The 21208-nt window shown below is 38.8% G+C and overlaps 1 protein-coding gene and 1 long non-coding RNA gene across 3 annotated transcripts in view; one reads left to right on the forward strand and one right to left on the reverse strand.

Moving 5' to 3' along the window:
- LOC105690588 (scavenger receptor class B member 1) lies at positions 1–20600 on the reverse strand. The gene is made up of 6 exons (XM_012408516.3): positions 19518–20600; positions 10622–10959; positions 7895–8392; positions 7606–7804; positions 4231–4439; positions 1–1467 (listed from the first exon to the last, which is right to left on the reverse strand). Exons 1-6 carry the CDS (start codon positions 19573–19575, stop codon positions 1225–1227), a joined length of 1545 nt encoding a protein of 514 aa, XP_012263939.2. The 5' UTR covers positions 19576–20600; the 3' UTR covers positions 1–1224.
- Positions 20498–21208, forward strand: part of LOC110117257 — a 10129-nt gene continuing 9418 nt past the window's right edge. Inside the window, exon 1 of one of the 2 annotated variants that reach the window (XR_007280157.1) lies at positions 20498–20635. This is a non-coding gene — a long non-coding RNA (uncharacterized LOC110117257). The remainder of the gene's footprint in view (positions 20636–21208) is intronic. The other variant, XR_007280156.1, reaches the window with a different exon arrangement.

A 21208-nucleotide genomic window follows, 5' to 3' on the forward strand; every position in this document is an offset into this window, starting at 1 on the left:
TATTACTTCATTTAATTTTTTTTTTTTTTTTGAATTTTTATTTTCTCACTTTTTATTGAATTCCCCATCTTTCCATATACGTAAATCTAAATTTTATTCAAACGATACAATGGTGTATACGATCGAAGATGGTAAATTTATTTGTCCGTGACAAAACGTAATGTATTTTATCGGACTACCAGCTGATGTATTTACGTTACGCGAACATTATACATTCGTTGCATTTTGAGCGCCATTAGATTCGAAACCTAAGAAACAATCTTAATTTTTGAAAGAATTTATAATCACATGATCTGATACCGAATAATATATATATGTATGTATATATTCGACTCGCATATTCCCGGTCGGATTTGGACGATGTATTTTTTTCAATTTCGGGTTTTTCTTCTTTATTGATCGATTGATAGTTTGATTGATTGAAAAATGTAGATAAAAAATAAAAAAGTATTATCGATTCACGATTCTGCGAGGACGATCGCAAACCAGTTCCAATTTTGTCGGTGTAATTCCGTATCTATGAGTGAATTGTGGCAATCAATAGCAGAACAGAGAAAAAATATATTTCTTACGACGAACAATTTTAAGTAGCATTGCCATCTATTTTTCGCTTCACAACGTCAAATTATTACTCCATCTTGGTTTTTTGTCGTTGTTGATTTCTTACAGGAAGAAACTTCACCGACTCACTTGCGGATCGATGCACGTTTAGGTTCAAAATCACGATTATTATAAACGCTAATTAAATTTCCTATATTACGGTTTACGTATCACCTATACATAACGTAAAATTTCAAGGCACGACTGGTAAGTTGTAAGAAATTCTGTTTTGTTTTCATTTTTATTTTTCTTTTTTGTTTCTTCTGTGTCTGTTCCAAATGAATATTCGATCAATTATAATAATCTTTCTTTTTCACTTCGTATACCTATACATATAGATGTAATTACCTATACAACTTATGATCCGCAAAAATATTCGGACACTCGAAACAAGAAATAAAAATTAAAATCAAGAACGAAAAAAAAAAACGATAAGGGAAATAAAAAAAACAAAAAAAAACTTTACCCAGTCGATCGAAATTTTCAAAAAATTCATGCAGGTATGTATTACCGGCCAGTGGAGTTTTCGTATGTATCCCGCCGATGAGCATGTCGCATAATTATACAAATCTAATCAATACATAAATATTTATACTGCATCTTCGGGTCGATGCGATGCGAGAGTTACGAGGCTGATGGATTTTGGAAATTCGGACTCATTCCCTTCTTTCCGTTCGATGGCAATGGGTTTGTGAGATGTAATTTTTCTTGACGGCTCGCCGCTCTCGCCAGGCATATCAACGCTCCGATAACAACTATGAGTCCGATGGCCCCCAAGGCGCCGGAAATCGCCGCTCTAGCGATCGGAGGTACGTCGACGGCCATCTTTAATAAGGATCTCATCTCGGTCGGGAGTTCATCGATACCCTGAAAAAGAAATGAGATAATCAACGAAAATAAGGTAAATCCCGATAAGCGAGATCCTTTGCATGATTGTTGTTATTATTATCATACTATTATCATTGTTTATTTATTTTATTTTATGTTACTTCCTTTTTACAACAACATCGAAGCGATTTACGAGTCGTATTATAAGTGTAGTAGGCTGATCGTGTTCACGAAGGCAAACAAGTTTTATTATAAGCGTCAAGTTACTTCTCATGTACACCTATAACTCCGAAGTCAGAAGAATCTTCTGGAAGATCGCGTTAAGAATGAAAAAAAGTCAACGATCCAACCGAAACAAAAATATATATATATGTATATAATAAATGAGAAGATATATATCCGCGATCATTTCGGTTATAAAAATTTATTCAAAAAAGAATCATATATCATCAGCCTGAACGTTCGACTGATAAACTACATATATAACGAGTGATAATCTCGCGCGGGATTTTGAAAAATATTCCTACAGGAAAGGATATTGGATTCCATCGAAAATAATAACAATAACGATATCCCCTGTTCACGGGGCGATGTGAAAGAATTGTTTATCGATTTTTTTTTGCTATTCTTGATATGCAGAGAAAAAAAAACAAAAAAAAAAACTGTAATACGCACATGTGTACAAAGCATGTATTAGGTTCATATATCCAATGATCGCATGTTACAACAGACATATGTAAAGGTCTCAGCTTCGAGATATCAATTATATTTATGCTTTAAAATTCCAATCACCGTCGAGCACGCTAACGAAACAATTGTTACCCGATATTCTTTGCCGTAAAAATAGGATATGTACGGGTATGCGCGGTTATGTACACGGAGATCCGCTTATTGTACATAATATATCATGTATTACAATACCCACTTTCAAATCGATACGTACAAAGAAATTCAATTCTTCCCTGCCACGTACGTATATCGTATTTGTTCGGTATCTATATTTAATGACTCATTTGCTCTATGTTAATTATTTGGATATATTGACTCTTTATAAACTGTACAGAAGATAAACGTATAACGTCACAACGGGATTTTCTACGAATCGCGTGGTTATGGAACGTGAATTTTAATTCAAAACAGATCCGCTATATACCTCTGTATACCTTCTCTCATTTAGAATTAAAATTCTTAGCGTAAAGAATTTTCTCGTTAACTCGTATGATGAGCAATTATATAAAAGATCAGCTATATAAGATCTGCATGACGCGCAAACAATATTATAATATATGTATAAATACACGGACACGTATACATATAATTGTAATACAGGGTACACATTCATTAATTCTCATGACTCGAGTTCGAAAACAGTAAAAAAAAAAAAAAAAAAAAAAAAAACGACAACTTGATCGGATTGTGCGATCTGTACCTATTTCTTTTTTTTTCTTTATGTACAAAGAAAAAAAAAAAACTTGTCATTACACGTTTTTCTTTTTGTTTCACATATCGAATAAATGATCTGCACGCAAAAATTTATGCAGGCATCACGATCTCGTATAACTACAGGTAAATGAAGTTGATTACCCGACGCTCAAATAATGATAATAATAATAATAATAATAATAATAATAATAATAATGAAGGTTATCATTATTTATTTATTTTTTTGTCATCATCGCAATGACCATTTCGAAGCAGGTATTTCAGTTCATTCGCTGCCCAATTTTGGGCCTGTTGGAAAATGTACCGTATCATTAGACGTGAATTATGTTTGTATACTTACAGGATAGAAAATTTATGTATGCTTGAATGCATGTATGTATTTGTAGGTATGTATTTTTGATGACCGTGTAAAATACAAATAGTAGGTTATATAAGAGATTCCCCATTAATATATCAAAGAGAAGAATTCTTATGAACCGAATAATGAGAAAGAATTTCAAGCGAATTTTTATCCGACGATTATCAAAACCGCAAAACCGCATATTCACCCTTTTTTGCATCATATACGTAGATACACGTTATTATACATATATTACCGCTATAAACTTTGCGGTACGTAAAAGAAAATTCACGCTACAAATATCATAACAGATACCACGTATGCGTGTGTTTTTTTTTTTTACGATAATAAATGAAAATACTGCAAAGTGTTGTACATTTTCCAAAATATTCCATTCGTGTTGTATTTGAAAATGGCGGGAAAGGCGAGTGTAGCGCGATTATTTGATTTGTTAATTTTTCCGGCGTCGCATCGTTAATTCCTCGAGGGTTCACACTGTACATCGATTAATGGTTTCTGTATTCTGTACCGAATGTATCGACTTTTGCGGTTTAAATAACCGCTTGAATCTGGGTTAGGTTAATTCACCTTCGACATTACTACGAAATGTAACGGTCTCTATTATAATTTTGTCCCAGATTTAACGAACGGATCGAATGCAATTCATACGAATCAACGATTATTCCAAACTCGAAAATCCTCCGACAATAGGTATAACGAACGGAAATTTTTTTGAAAAATTCTATTCGCCGATTCGCCTCTCGCGGCGAGTATTTTTCCCGAATCTCATCAACCGGACAAACGACCAGTAATTGTCGCGGCGAGTCGTTCGTCTCTTTTCATTGGAATTTCACGAAAATTTCACCGCGAGTTTTCTCGCGCGGTACGTCGGAACCGCTGGCGTACCTTGACCCGGAGAAAAAAATTTTGGAGGAGGAAAAACACGCGCGACGAATATCCTCGGTGAAACGAACTCTGCGAACGTAACAATTAGAAATGTACACCCATTTTCGACTCACATCTTCGAACCATATAATCGGGAATACGATGTCCGGGAAAGATGCGACCTGCTTAATGTCGCTGACCTGGCTAACGGCCAGATTGATCTGGATACGTGCTCTGGCTCTCAGGGCCGTACCCATATTCGGTTGCACGTCGATATACAGTTGATGTTTTTCTGCGTCAGGTGGAGAAATGCCGGTCACCGCCTCTCGTAACGCCGGGTCAGCTGCAACGAGGAAATAAAAATTATTTTTTCGACACGCGCACGTTGGTGCTACAGATTTGTCTACGAGAGACGTGCGTATGTGTAACGTGTATAGGTATACAGAAATGATATAAACTATGTAACGCGAAGACTTTCTAATTCTCAAAAAGTATGCCTAATGTTTCGTCAAGAAAAAAAATTACTGTAATTTATTACAGCACGCCGCGAGATGATCGCGAATGACAAATCAGAAATCTGATAGAAATCGTTCGCGGTCATTTTTTTTTTTCCCACCAAAGCACACGCGAGACAACGCTGATTAGCGATTCGCTGCTTATTTTTTATTTATTTATTTTTTTCTTCTTTCTTTCCAATTCCTAATGTGCAATTAACGAAACACACGTGTCACTTGTACGAAATGTGAAACGAGCCAATCGTGATATTACGTTGATATTCGAAATTTGGGTCAGCAAAATATACGTAATATTATATTGCGGTAGCTTCGAAATCAATCGAAAACTGATAACGCACCCAAATATCGATTGATTTTTCCATACGGGTGTCCCGGGGATTTTTAATCTTACGGCCTTTCGTATAATCCAATTTCGAAATCGCAATTCCTCGTGAAACACGCTTAACACGTGGTATAATTTTCTAACAAATTTCTAATCTTGGTTGTAACATGCCACCTCAAAACTGATATCTTATTATTATATAATTTAATTATTGTGCCGTTACACGGATTGTGCAACCTACGTAGAAGCGGGTTTCTTTTTTTTTTTTTTCCAATATTTTGCTCTTTTTTTCTTCTATTTCTATTTCTAGTCTCCATTTCCATCCAAAATCGAATCCAACCGATATCCGTATATCACCGTACAGTTATACACCTATAACATCAAAAGTTACGTAAACAAAAGTGACATAAATATATAATTTGATTATTTTACAGAACACATCTAACCTCGCATCTAGCACCCGATGTATTTGCAATTTTTTGATTGCGTAAGATTTTACGATCCGATTGGGTAACGTAATTTCCGGATTCAATAATCATTCATTTATTTTATACGGTTCCTCTGAATTCTCAAACATTTTATTTATCGAGCGAATCACTTTTCCAACAATAATTTCCCTCCCCCCTCCTCTGCCTTCGATAATCTTTGCAATTTAACAAAGAAGAAAAAAAAATTGTTCGACGAACGGAAAAATATCCTACTTAATAAACTAGACACGATTTGTCTCAACAGTTAGCGACTCACCGTCGTAACGAAGGAGAGAGAGAGAGAAAGAAAGAAAGAAAAAAAAGACAAAGTTGACGCCACGGTGAATCAGCGATCGGCGATGACCGTTGCAGCGTATCGTTTTAATGTTTAATCGATTCAAATGTTCGTTAACAATGATGATGAGGACACGTCAACGTCGATTGAATCGCGTGCTGTACGTACATCTCATTGACAGAGTTTCGTGCGCGAGAGAAGATATCACATTCCGCGTAGATACGGGAAAATGTAAACGCGCATCGACCGAGGTATTTTTATTTCATGTCACGTGTAGAAGAACTAACAAAAGATCGGAAAAGTAAAAAAAAATAAAAGAATTGTACGAGCAACGAATAGTCGGCAACGATTTCTTTTTTTTTTTTTTTCTTTCACGTCCGTTCTTTCCCGTGACTGTTTCGACGCCTGCGAATTTCCGTTTAACGCGAATTGCATACGGCACTTGTAAAATAACACGTTACACACATCTTTGCGGTAAAATGAAATTCGTCCAACGAATTCCCATAGTTCCGCGTTACACACGCTTCGTATACCCTATATTCACGCACAAGTTGTACTCGTACGATCGGGGACGTGGTTGAGAATTAGAAAAAATTTCTTTTCGTTCATCCGCGTCGTAGGTACGATGTTATAAATTATTATAATACAGAAAAAAACGATTTCACCGCGATAGCGACACACCGCAGGGGGCACCATGTCAAAGAAACGGTTTATAACCTGCGTACATACGTACGTACGTACATATAATGGCTTGCGTCAAGTTAATGAAAAGAAAAGAAAGTAAAAGTAACGCGCTAATTTAAAAATCTTTGCATAAAAATTTTCTCACAATTAAAATTTAACCTACTGTTCGGCATCGCAACGCTTGTACAAGCACTCATTGTCGTATACTAATATCCGTAGTGTAAAAAAAGGTACAACATCTTCGCACGTATGCGTGAAACACGCGTATACCTGTACACATCCATATCTTTGCACCGACGAAAATCCCGCGGTAATATAAATTTATGAGGATAATATACGTTCCGTCCATCATACATATATTATACATACGTACAGGCACCATTATTCAGTTCCCACGCGCGAAAATATCATGAGACTTGACGTATCATTTTGTTTTGTTTTTTTTTTCCTTTTTTTTTTTTTCATCATCATCATCATCATCATATTTGTAACATTAGACTGTTTCAGTGGTGAAGAAAAGAAAGGAAATGAAAAAGAAGAACTTCTATTAGTTTGGTAATTAGGTTTTTCTTCCAGTTTCCGAACCGTCGAAAGAGTAGGTTTGACCTCTGGCTCTTGACCTACAATACCCCGGACATTGCGAGAGTATAAAACAAAACTCTCACGTACATACGCTTACAGGTACGTCAACGGTCATCCGTTGGACCAAAAATCTTGGCGATATAATAATAACGGACGGGATCGCTCGATGATTGCGTGGAAATATTTCACGTTAATACACAGGTATACCTATACAGGTAACACAATAACGTTACAGAGCGCGTTATGTACTATGATATTACTGTACGATATCTACATCTAAACCTACTCCGCGAGAATCGAGGTCTGCTTTCACTGGTGCAGGCAGGTTTAACGTACATTACGCGGAGACGAGGTCACAGCCCTCGGATAAATGTGTGTATATAGTATTTTTATTTATTTTTTTTTTTTTCACGTTCCCTCTGACGTAAGAGAAATCTTACCATGTGGAGCGAATTAATATACCCCCCCCCCCTCGACTCGTTCCGTTCCAGTGATAAACCTGTAGAATTTTCGGCACCTTTTTTTTTTTTGATTTTTCCAACTCCCTCGCCATCGAATCGTTGCAGCAGATTTCCACGCGTGATACGCGAGTTACTCAGAGACGATAACGAGAGTGGAGAGACGAATTCAGGGGAAAAACTCACCGAGATAGAAATGCGGGAAACTCAGCAATATCGGCGAGTCGTATTGGCAGAGTGATGCGTTGAAGGTTCCCTCGGGTGCGCAGGGTGGTCCGGACGGACAGAAGCATTGTTGCGAAGGTACGCGGTCGGGGGATGCGAAGACGTCGGCCGGTGGTACGAATCTGAATCCCGGCACTCCACCAGCCGTGGTTACCTCTTGCTGCGAATCGACAGAATGGATCAGTAAAAAATGAGGGGAAAATTGACGCGAAGTAAGGGCGTCGGGTCGAACGGGCGATTCGATACGGACCTTGAACACCAGAGGCAAAGCCCTGCAGAGGTCCTTGTCGAAGACCTTGAGAACGGTGTGCTTTGTTATGTGGGGTGGAAATATGCTGCCGTCGCTGGCGAATATGCTGTCGCAGTGGGGCGTAGACCAATGACCGAGTCCCTTTTTACCGTTCCATTTTTCAATCATTCCGTACTTGGTGATATCGTTTTGGCCGGTCCATACCGTGTAGAGATCGGGCGCTGTACCGTTCTTACGGTACATCAGACCGAACTGATCGTAGGGGAGTTTTTGCTCCTTGGGCACGACGTCTTTGGCCAATTTGAGGAGCGGGTCTTCGTAACCCCATAACAGCTGTCCAACTGATACTTCCACGAACGGTTTTATCTTCAATATGTCCATTATGGAGGCCATGGCCAAACGGAGGAAGCGTGCCGCGTGCTTGGATTGACTCGTTGCCGATAACATGGGGACGTTTGGAACTACGACGACGTCGTCTTCCGAACCCACCGATAGTTCCTGATCAAAACAAGGGACGATTTGAAGTAAAAATTGTTGTCGTTGTTTTGTTCGTCGATCTTTTATTTTGGTTTCGTGTGTTCTTCGAAAGTATTTTCGCTCGCGTTGAATAGAGTCGAACTCGAAGGTTAACGAGTTTTCAAAGTCGAATTAAAGGAGCTGTAACCGTTGAATGATGTTGCAAATTTGATCGTTGAAAAACTGCTTTGTAAAATCGACTCGTGTATACAAGAAAAACGAAACAGTTGAACGACGTGAAAATGAATAAAAAAAAAAAGGGCGATCGGAAAATCTGTGTAAAAATTTATATTTAAAAACCGGTATAACGATCACGGATTTCTCTTCGCGGAACCTGAACATTTTTTTACAACCAATTAGCTGGCGTGGAAAATAATTTCATATTCGGCCGTGCATTTACGTAAATGTGAGACCAGGTTCAAGGTTCACGAGTGAAAAAAAGAAGCTGGTGACTTTCCTTTTTTTTTTTTCTTTCTTTTTTGTCTTTTTAAATTAGGTGAAACGTTAAACGCGGTATTCGTACCCGTTGTCCTTTGTGGTATATTAAATTTCACGTAACCGATTAAGCCTAATGTGGACGGAATTATTTATCACTTTTCCCCGTCATTCGTTACTGAGATTAAATTTTGTTTTGAGAAAAAAAAAAATTATTTGCATACCGGAGGATTGACGCAAACGCGCGTATACATTGAATAACCTTTCGCCTCCTTATGCGAATGTATAAAAACTTTACGAGTACGTTGCGAGTATATGTATGTACACTACACAATTTGTTTAGAACTTCCGCGTGAATTTCATCGGGACGTGACTCTTCGCCTATCGTATAAGGGATCCTCGCGCGTTCCTCTTTTTTCCTTCGCTTCATTCTAAATAAATTTTAAATTGTAAGTGAAAGAACCGTGTACACGCGAACGCATGTAATGTAGTCCCGCTGTATGTAGGTATTTAGGTAGTAATTCACGGAACAATGAACGTCGACCGTTCGTAGTACCTATATGTGCACGCTGTATGTACATTATATACATACAGGAGCTGCACCAGTAATCCAGAAAGTGAATCCAGGAAGTGAAGATAAACTCTTCATTATCTCACAACGACGTCCATTTATATTACTGCAGAAAACTCGTCTACGTGCAGGTTCAATAATTACACGTATATGTATATACACATACGTGTACGTATATATATACTTTACTTGACAATTCATACGGACGACAGAATTCTCCTTGGTTTCCATTACCCATTTTTCACCGGTCATTAGTTTTTTTTTTTTTTTTTTCTCTCTTTTTTAAACGCGCGCAGGTATGCACGTACAGCGCAATTTGACGAATGTATAATAAAGGCGACGGAAAGATTCCCAGTCTCGATAAAACGGTTTTCTTTTTGCTGACACAACATGGGCAATCATGCAGCACTACGAGCGGTCGTTCGGTCGGTTTAACGGAGGCAGGCAAGAGAAAAAAAAATAAATAAATAAATATTATACGTTGTACGATAATGTTACGAAATATACCGAGGACCGATGTGAAAATCGTATTTTAATCCCGTGCAGACGAGTCGTTATTATAGGTAAAAAAAAAAAAAAAAAAAAAAAAAACAGGTGACAAGACAAAAAAGACAACAACGAAAAAAATTAGTGGTCATTAACGAGAGAAGCGAGTAACCCGAATATAATATCGTCCGAATCGGGGAACACATCTATACAGTGTGCATAATTATCGTATTTTTTGTATCACCGATTGCTTATAACTGGACAGATTTCTGATCCTTTCTCCGTACGTCGACGATTCCCGAATATAGGTGTATAAGGTTGTACATCGTAGACGCCGCGAAGACAATTGAATTATACAACAATATCACGGAGAAGCGAATGCGTAGCGTTCCCGCGTGCGACGATTCAAATTTTTCCGACCCTTCGAAAACGGGACACGCTGTGTAAAAATTGTCGATAGGATAACAGGGCGGGTAATGTACAATTACCCCGCCATCCAGGCGTAACCGTTTATATTTTTTATCCTCAACCTATGGAAATTTCGAGAAAAATGAAACGCAACACGCGCAGGTGCGTTACGAAACGCAAACGATCTGAGACCCGGTGTAACGTGTATCCTGTGACACAAAAACAATTAGCAGCGAATGGAATGAAAGGGGAGCTAATGTTCGACCGTGTGATAAATTCACGGTAGATGCGGTGCGCGTCGCACAACTTACCAACGAGAAAACAAATTCCTTCCTCTGTTTGTAGGTGACCGTATCGTTATCGTTGAATTCCACGTCGACCTTGATCCATTTCTCTATGTACACGTAGGGACCGATCTCCTGGAGCGCCGGTTTTTCCCCATTGTTGAGAAATGCGTCGGCATTGGTAACGTTGTAGACGTAAACGTGCATATGCGGTGCCACCGGGGGTTCCTTCCACCATCCGTAGGCCCGTCCACCGTCTCGAAGGGCGACTTCCCTGTCCACCAAAGCATCGACGATCTTTGGAAAGAAAGTCGCCAATATGGCGGCCACTATTATCAAGAAAATACCGACGAGTATCGCGGCCCCTGAAACATGTAAAAAGTTTTGTTCCTCGTTAATTCGTTATCCAGTTTATTGCACTTTTTTTTTTCCCTCATCTTTTTCGCCGATAGGTTTCCCCGGGCCTAGAAACCTAGAAATCATCGGACTCACGGGCGTGAAGTTTGGGTCGAACGGCGCCGCGACCCGTGCCCAGGGAAAATGGAGCCGAGCCGATAATAATTATTGTCACGGTGCGTTTGACGGCGAGAAAAAGGTGACGGAGGTAACTGAGAAATATCGCAACGACGGCAACAACAAGAGCAACGAAAAAAGAAATCAAGGCTCAGATCCGGGGAAAATCTAGGCGACGTAAAACTGCGCCGCAGTTTCATTTTCGAGGTGGCGCATAAGGTGAACGAGTGTAGGTACGACAAAGTGGAGAGTTTTCAGTTTTACGATTTTCAAACTTTTACCGCGCGCGTCGGTCCGCATTAATATCGCATCCCGTTTAGAAATTTCAACCAGATAGAAACGCGATGGCGGATGTAATTTTGTGCCACCGAACGAATGCGACACTCCAGTTTCCCATGAGACAAACGCGAGCCGCGCTCTACCGCGGTTCTGTTTCATTTCAAACTGACGTTATTACCGCACGTATATATATATATATATATATATATATACGCATACGTATGTATATTTGTACATACTACAGCGTAATTACTGTCACACGCAATCGCGTAGGAAAATACTGAACTTCCCGCTATATAATAATAAGAAACGGTACAATAACCCATGTGCATGAGCGCGTCGCGTAACGTGTTCCTATTATTGTCCGATTATTATTTTCCCATGCTAGAAAAAATAAAGATGTAAAAAAAAATAAAAACAAAAATAAAAAAACAACGTGTACACATAGGTACGCGTAAGCGCGTCCGTCGTTGGCAAATATTTTGGCGTAAAATTTAAGTAAAATATTTACGTGTAAAAAAATACACGTTTTTCATTCAATTCGTATAACTGCCGTTTCGAATCGATTTTATATCCTCACATGTGTAATTCCTGTCTATTAATACGATTCTGTCACGATGTAGTACCTATTTGTCAATGATTTTTATTTATTTTCTTTTTTTTTTCATAATTCAACGCGGAAACGAATTAATTCTCGCAGCCGATAATCAAGTATAAATTATTCCAGTATATGTGGGCGTATATACCAGTGTTTGCCGATGTGTGTCAAGTGGACGACAAACCTAGACGACTTACTAGACGAAAATATTTACCGAGAATTTTGTAACATTGTGTAAGATCAATTAGAGATGATTAGAGTGGAGTTGTAGTACAATAGTCATTTGTGTCCGAGGAACGTTTCCATGTGCGTGCGGGTTTGAAAAAAAAAAAAAAAAAAAAAATCCGTGGCCGCCGAAACGTCTTAAAAGAAAATTTCGTTTTCTTTTATTCAATTTCACTTAGACATGATTCGACTCTGATCATCGGTATCCTAATTGAGTCGATGGGTCGACGATCTACGTCGTGAAAAAAAAAAACACAATTATACCCATACGATTAATTCCGCAATAATTATCAACACTTTTGAACCATTTCGTCCACTATAAGTACGTGTTTAACGTTGGAAGGGCAGCGAGTGAAATATTTCTATATGCGTGGACGATTTCGACGACCGAAGAAAATACCCAGATATCCTGATGAAAAAAGGGAAAAGAAAAAAAAAAGTTCTCTCCCTATTTATCGTCACAATCATCGCAATCCGGATACCCCTCTCCGCCATCTTCTATCTCAGATTAATGCATTTGATGCTTGAGAATTTTCAAAAAGATAATTTCGATCCTCCGCACAGGAAATGCAAGATGTATAGTGTAGGTTCACGATGTGTGCCGACGATTATAAATAAGTATACGTTGAAACGAATGACAGCGACGAACGAGGATCGATAAGAATGAAGAAAAAATTAAAAAAAAAAAAAAAAAAAAAAAAACGAATACGGGCGCTGCACAATTACTCACGTTACACATTCTGTATATGGTTTCGTTATTATAATTGTGTGTCGCGATGCGGTTAATTTTTTTTTTATCTTTATTTCCATTCAACGTTCAGTAATTATATCGTCCGTTGACGAATTGATGAAATATTTCTTCGTTCACGTGGTAGAAAAATTGGAAAGAACGAACGAAAAACTGAACGAGAAGAAAAGAAAGAGGATATTATAGAAAAAGAAAGATAGTAAAAAATCACCGTTTTACATATATTTAATCATGAGCGCGTTGTAATAATTTATAGGTAATTACCACGAGACGTGCATTTCATTATTTAACTCTGCACTTGATCGAATGAAAAATTCCCGTTTGGATAAAACGAACGATGATAAGAATCGCGATCGAATTGTCGCTGACAATGGCTCATGTATATCGGCGGACGTTTTCGCGACGAGAATTCTCGAAGCACTAAAAATTCAATCGAGGATACTCGCGTGAACCTGTAGATGGTGATCGGAATACATAATCGTTTAAATGAAATAGAAGGTTTTTCTACGGTAGATATATACGTATACGTGTTATACACAGTAACAATAATGTAGATGTATAAATGTTCGATTGGGTAAACGATCTTTTATGTAATTGATCTACAGATTTCCCAGCATAATACAATTCTTCGGTGGCAGTTTTATATACCTGTACAGAGACAATACTGTATAGGTACACCGTGAACAAATGATGCCGGATTGCGGCGATGGAGAAATCGATATTGACGGTAAAAATTGTATCTTATTTTTCTTACGTCCGTTAGAATCGGTTAGAGCGAAAACGAGGAATGACTGCAATTAAATAGACGAATTTATAGAAAATTTCGATCGATTCTCGAAGGCGATATGGTGCAACGAGCACATACCCATAGGTAATTTATATTTAGCGCACTAACGCTCTGACGTTTTCGTACATAATAAAAATATACATACAATATATATATATATCTATATAAGTATGTACAATTACGCGTTTGGAATAATTTACGTAAGCCCCCGTACAGTATGTGAAATCATTCGATTGAAACAAAATATGTGTGTCATAGATGCGACATAATTTCCATGACGCGATCGGTATACATATGTAATGAAAATATATTATTTCGATGTTGTATATAGTCACTTAAAAATGAACCCTGAACGCTCAAAAATACGTATAGGTAAGCAATTATTTTTGGAAAAATACCTGAAATTAATATACCGTATACACGACACGGTCTAAGGTCTAATAAGTTCTTTACGTCACCGAAATTCGTGTGTTATAATATAAAAGCTATAATTAATTTTCAACCGTTATATCATCGCCGCGACGATTACGCTATCGTCGTTATTACCGATGAGTTTTACACCGGCGTAAATAATTTTTTTACAAAAAAATTTGCAAACTTCGCTATGCTCCTACATAGCGTGTACACGGATCGTTTTTAGGTCATCTCGACGATGAAAGAAAAAAAATAATAATTACAATTATCGATAAATTGAATATCAATGAGATGTAATATTTGTCACGAGAATTTTTATGTCACGTTGCAATTGGACAAAATTGCACGTCCGACGATTAGAAAATAAGATATTATAATACGTCGCGAGCTCGCGGATAATGTGTATTAGATTGATCTACGATTTACAGCGATTATAAAGTATAATCTCTTCAATTGCATCAACACGGGTATCCCCGCGACGAACGATTTGGAAGAAGAATATAAGCGAAGGAAAATAGAAAAACATTTCTTCGCGTCAGGCATCACGTGTGTAATACGATTTTCGCAAATTTACCCACGGAAACTTTTGAGGCATATCGGTGCCCGAATCGATCGGCCCCTAATGCAACCACGTGGTACGTACGTACGTATGTACACTCGGTTGGATCGATCGTGGATCGCTTCGCGGCCAAACGCGCGTTTCCGGACAACTTTTGGTAGGCGGCAGAGCTACACGAAAAAATTGTCCGGAATCGCGCGCTTGGTCGCGAAGCGGTTCACGATCGACCCAACCGAGTGTACGTACCTGTACACATGTACATGTATAATGTATAATTATATGCTAGTGAGATAAACGTGCGCGCGGCACGAAACTGTGTACCATAAATGACTCGCTTACATACAGTATTGCATAGGCGCACGTAATATTCGTAGCGATCGTGGTGTATCTCAGATCCCTGGACGAATCGTCCTCTCGGACAAAATGTCCGGGGGGATATTCCCGCGTCGCGATATGCCGTCGCCATTTTTTATTGCTTTTATTTATTTTTTTTTTTTTTCTAACGGCAACAAAAAAATCGATTCTCTTTTCTACCCTGATATATAATACATATACCTATGTGTACACGGGTATGTGTATTCCCGTGTGAATTATGTTCGGTTTCCGGTTGCGAGACGAGCATAAAAATGATCGTTAATCGAACCGATAACAACGTCGTTTGTTTTCAATAGATGATGATCGATCGGGCATTGAATTCTCTCGCATCCGGTGATGAATATAAATTTGCCAATAAATAATTATTCGCGATCTAATTTCGGCAATAATTTTATCGATATCCGAACTCGATTCGTCGGGTGCGCAGAATTTTCATACCCTACAAGTCGAACGATTCTTTGCTTTTTTTCGTTTCAGTTTGAAAAATTGATAGTTGCGAAAGGATCACACGGCGTGCGTACGGACCTCGGTCCTTCGTTCATTTCAATTTTTGCTTTTCTTATTTATTCCATTGTTTATTTATTTATTTTTCGAACCCGATGCGCGCCGACCGTATTGCGCGACTCTACATCAATCGGTTAATAAAATCACGTATCTGTTCGATATTACGACATTGAAACCACTCGTGAATCAAATGATGTTTGAAAAATATTTTTATTTTTTATTTTTTTTTTCGTTCACTCGTGAAAAAATGTCACCTCTCGCAATCCCCGTGTATTACGTATACGTACGTACCGACGAGGCGAACCTTGAGAACTATCGAAATAAAACGTATTGAAAAAAGTGATGGACGAAGAAAAAATTCATTAAACGCGTTGCGAAATTGTAACTGCAGAACGCAATTCTACGGTGGACGTGAAAAAAAAAAAAAAAAAAAAAATCAAAATAACTTGAAAAAATTAACGAATTTCACGCACACGCAGTCGTACGGGAATCTCGGGTGTATATCTAGCAGCCAAGTAAAATTCCCATGCGGTTTGTACCCGAAGTGCATATGCGACGATAATATAATAGGTATGTGTGTGGGTCTCCCTTTTGCACGTGCATATACGCGTTACGTTACGTATATAGGTATATATATATATACAGATTTATATACGTACTACATATAGTTATGTGCCTAATAAAATTTAAAATGTGCAATGAAAGGTGCACTTCGCAATGTATCATGAGGCAGACGACGACTCGTCGCGACTCGAGTCAAGGTTGTGTACAAGCTGCTTCACCTGCGGAGTGAGAAGGTCAAGAGATTGTAAAAATTACCAACTACACACACACACCATGATAAAACTATCGAAGAGACGAGGTAGAAGAAAGATATTTTCTAATCGGTAAAAAAAAAAAAAAAGGAAAATCCGAGGTGAAAACGAAAACCAAAAGAAAAGAAGATGTCGAAATTACACTTATTGTTAGCTATAATAATAATGATAATAATATTTTCAATTTACTTGGAAAAAAACCGTCAAAAATATGACGAATGAATCAAAAAACTCGAAGGTTGTAAAACTAAAATCTTTACGATCATATCAATGTACTCATACGTGGATACATAAATATAGCATAGAAATAAGACGGATGCTGACCCCGTTATAAAATTGATATTTCTTTTTTCGTCTCATTAACTCGATAAAGTCATGAAATCAAAGTATGGATTCGTGAAATTTTTTTAGCTCCGTTTTTTTTTTTTTTTCTCTTTTCTTCTTTTTCTTTTACGCAAGATCGTATTATTTCGTACACGACGTATATATTTTATATTTCGGCTATATACATCTAACTATACATAAATATACCATACGGGTGTTTCTTTTTTCCAACGGGTAATATACCTATAGACTTGAGTTTTAACATCGTCCCACGTGAGGTGGACGCGGATCCGTATGAGAGCTCTCTAGTCGTCGCGTGAAAGTCTTTTGAAAAATCATCGACCCGCTCTCCTTTTTTTTTTTTTTTTTTTTTCTATATTTCTTCTCCTTCTTTTTTTTTTTCTCAACCCGCCTCTACCGCTTTAACGGCAGCGATATAGGTTCATTTCTCTCGGTTCTTTTAATGCCACCGTTTAGACTACTTTTCATTCAGATTTGTGTGCAATGTGTCTTCATCCACGGCGAAACGGTGCAGGGCGCGATATTAGTAGTGCATCATATCGACGAACTATTCGGCACCCACGCGGGGCTGACTTACAATTAGTTACAGTTTTCTGGGGAATTTTGTTTTCTTCATCTCAATTTCGATCATCTTTGTCTTTTTTTTACCTCGCATTTGACCGGGGCCCTACTTTCTAAACGTGTAAACGCGGCTCGCGTATTGTGTCCGCATACGTATGTATACGTGTCGCGCTGCTGCAGTCTCTCGAAACGCGGATCTGGTATGGTCCGTTAAAAAATGTATATGTATAATCCGCGTGGAAGACGGCGCGATGGAATTTTAAAATCTCGTCGCAAAATGCAAATCCGATAGATGCGGGGAGATCGTATGTGTATAAATTTTTACGTCACGCTTAACGTCAAACGAAATCGTCGAGGTTTTTCAGCAACAAGCAAAAAAACGCGTGCGTCGAAATATCGCACGAGTTAGACCGATGATCGGCCTGCGAATGGGATATCCGATTATTCCACTCGACGTGGAAAATACTCGTACGTCCAACTTATATAATGAGGTCGTTAGCGGATCGTTCGTATAAGCGGTGATCGGTTCGTCGAGTCCTCGAGAAAATAGGATGATTGATTACTTCTTTTGTTTTTTTTTGTTTTCATCAGAGGCATCTATATAGTCTCCGGCGTTATCCAAAATTCGAGAAAATTCCTAAGCTCTGGCGAAACGCGCGAAAATTCCATGACAAAATCAGTATCGGAATCGACGTAAACTCCCCTGCGTTACGAGTGTCGAGTAAATGTGTGCAGAGCGAATTGTATAGCTAAAGAAGGAATCTCTAAAGGTGAAGCACACGCTTGTTAGTCGTTACACGCAAGTCAGCCTTGACGGAATGCAGCCCGTACCCTCGCCGCACGCGTGTACGTGTACGTGTTTAATTGTACGTACATGTATTTAATACATAGGCACACACACACGGTGTACGACGTATCGTAGGTACATACGCGCATACGCATCGTCGCGACCGGCTATGTGGTTCTTTATTTTTTACATAGGTACTGTACCTGTACACTTATCCGTACATATATATTCTGCAATAAATTTTTACCAATCGTCGACCGTCGAGCGAATCTTTTTGCGAATACCGTTCGATTCTGATTCGACGAATATTGCGAATGCAGAGAAGATGATAATTTCGAAAATAAAAAACAGCTCCGATCAATCCCGCGTTATCCCTGATTCGGTATTTTCAAAATACTTTATCCACCGATCCTATTTTTTTTCTCCTTCGCTAACCACCTGTATCGATGGAAGAAAAAAGAGAAAAACAGAAAAAAAAAAAAAAATTAATACCAGACTGCATAATGACGATCGATTTGAGATAATCTATACCTATATAATTACGCGTAATGATAAAACAAAGTGCATGAATTTTTCCCCGACGTCGTAAAATATGAAAATTGCAGTATAAATGAAACGACGGTTTTGTGGTTTGTTCCCTACTTTTTGTTTTTTTTCTTTTTTTTTTTTTGTCTCTAAAGCCCCGCCGTTCGTCGTATATAGGTATAATATTTGTGAATAATACGGTTTTCGCCTCTATATTTGTTGATACTTATGATTATTTATGGAAACGTTATCGGTGGTGAAATTTCTCGCTGGAAATTTATAGCAACTGGTTTAAAACGTCGATTTTGTATACGCAATCATGGAAATATATCTGACACACAACCACAGCCTGGCTGTATCGCTTATGATGATACGACGGTTGTGAAAGGTGGGTTTTTATTATAATCAGCGTATATAATTTGATCAGAAATTTCGCTAATAGTTTCTAATATTTAATTCTTACGCTTTTATCCGCGCTCCGAAAGTTTTTTTTTCCCTCTTCTTCTCTTTTCGGTATTTTCGAGTAACCGGCGACGCGACGAAAGTAGGCGACGAAATTTCAAATGAATTTTTCTCTTCCCGCCGCGGAACGCGCCAGCGAATCATTTTCGATGTTCCGAATCTAGACCGCGTTACACTCTCTGAATTTATCCGTCACACGTTTTCCCCCCCTGGAACCGCGAAGTTCGAACGTCACCGCTCTTTCGAACGTTCATTGTTCACCACGTGTCACACTGACAAGAGGGAGAAATGTTGGGCATAGAAACAACGAGATGTACGCGATCGATTCGTGATCACACCATTAATCGCGACTGCAATCGTCGAATGCATCTTCCGCAGGGTGTAATGCGTCGAGGAAAATATGAATATACTCGGTTTGTTACTTACACCATCGCCTGAGAAATCCACTCTGAAGTTTGCCGCATATCCCTCTGTGCACCCTCATATTTAGCCGGTTTGATTACCGTTATCGGTTCGATTAGCGCGAGCGAAGAGTTTACTCGTTTAATTTAAATTTTCCTAATTTTCTCCTACTCTTTCCACTTATCCCGTCAGCACTGAATTTCGCCTATCCAGCAACAGCGGCCCCGCGTATATTCCGTCGTCGGGTCAGTCTTTTTTTTTTTTTTTTTCAATCGAGGGCTTCGCCAGGCAGCACCTCGAACGTAATACTCCACCGTTACTCGTCGTCAGAAGACATTTACCGGCTCCCCAGGTCTCTGGAGAAAGTCGACGACGAACTACGACCAGCAGCAGCAGCAGCAGCAACAGCAACAGCTACGGCAACAGGCAGCAAGTGAGTCGCGAAGGTGTTCTCAGGACTTGTGAGCCACACTTTTCTCCAAAGAATTAAGTTCACGCTTTTGATCCGCCTCGGAATCCGCACCACGGAATTTAAACGGTTTGTTTCTCGTCTTTTCTCTATTTTTTGTCTTCTTCTCTTTCTTCTTTTACTTTTATTTCGTTCGGAAAATTTTCTCTTCTCTCCCCCGTCCGTCAGACGAACAAAATTCTTTGGCTTATAACGCTATTTCGCTTCAAATTATTCGACGAATAATTTTATCACCTTATTTCTTCTAGCTTCTGTCTTCCAACCCGCCCGCTTCTTGAAGCCCCCGGTGACTCGATATTATTCAAAATAATTACCTCACGATTTTACATATCGTAACGCGCACTTTTGCCTACCAACCGATTTCATGTAACGCGGTTAAAATGTGTCACGTATCTCGTTCTTCAAATCGTTTCGCCGTTATTTTGTCGTCGATGATATTGTTTGTTTGTTTTTTTGTTTTTATTTTTTTTTCGTTTTATTACAGGTGAGCCCTTAATTGTTTATCCGACCGCACCCGCGCGTTGCCGTGGTTTCGGGTTTCCTTGGATAATTTGAAAAACTGCGGCGCAGCGGCGGCAGTTTCCTGCGGATGATATTGTAACGAACGAAAGGAACGAGCGATCGGAACGGAGGTGGCCCGGACACTAGGTAGTCCCGTAGCTTGCGTGTACAGGTGAACAATTTACGATTTCCCCCACCTGAATATCTCTCAGCTGTTTCTTTCTCTTTCTCTTCCACATACACACGCGTATAATGTACTTTGCACACGTATACACCGCGGGTCAAATTTTTCTAACGTTTTATTACAAACGTATGTACTTGGGAATATTTCTATCTACGGTCTCCTCAGGCTGATCTTTCGTCAATATCTGTACTCGCGACGTCGATTATTTCATGGTTCGAATTCATTGAAATGATGTATTTCGGTTTCACCGAAAACCTCAATTGCAATCAAGTCTTCAATTAGCTGGGTGACCAAAGTTGTCCAAGCGAACTTGGCCACGCGAAGCGATCCACGATCAACCTGACCGGGTGTACATCGATTATTCATTTGTTAATTTCCTTTGTTTGTGTTTTCTTTTGTTTCCGGGGAGACGTTCCAAAATGTACGTTACATATACTTTCGTTGAATTAGTTTTCGAAAAAATCATCGTAATTTTTTCAAAACATCATCGCTGCAGTCGCGAGGGGTCAATGGCGCGAATTCGGTCAAAATCGAATACGCGCAGAGAATAGTTTTGATTTA

Source organism: Athalia rosae, chromosome 1 (genome assembly GCF_917208135.1).
Source record: "Athalia rosae chromosome 1, iyAthRosa1.1, whole genome shotgun sequence".
Lineage (NCBI taxonomy): Eukaryota > Metazoa > Arthropoda > Insecta > Hymenoptera > Athaliidae > Athalia > Athalia rosae.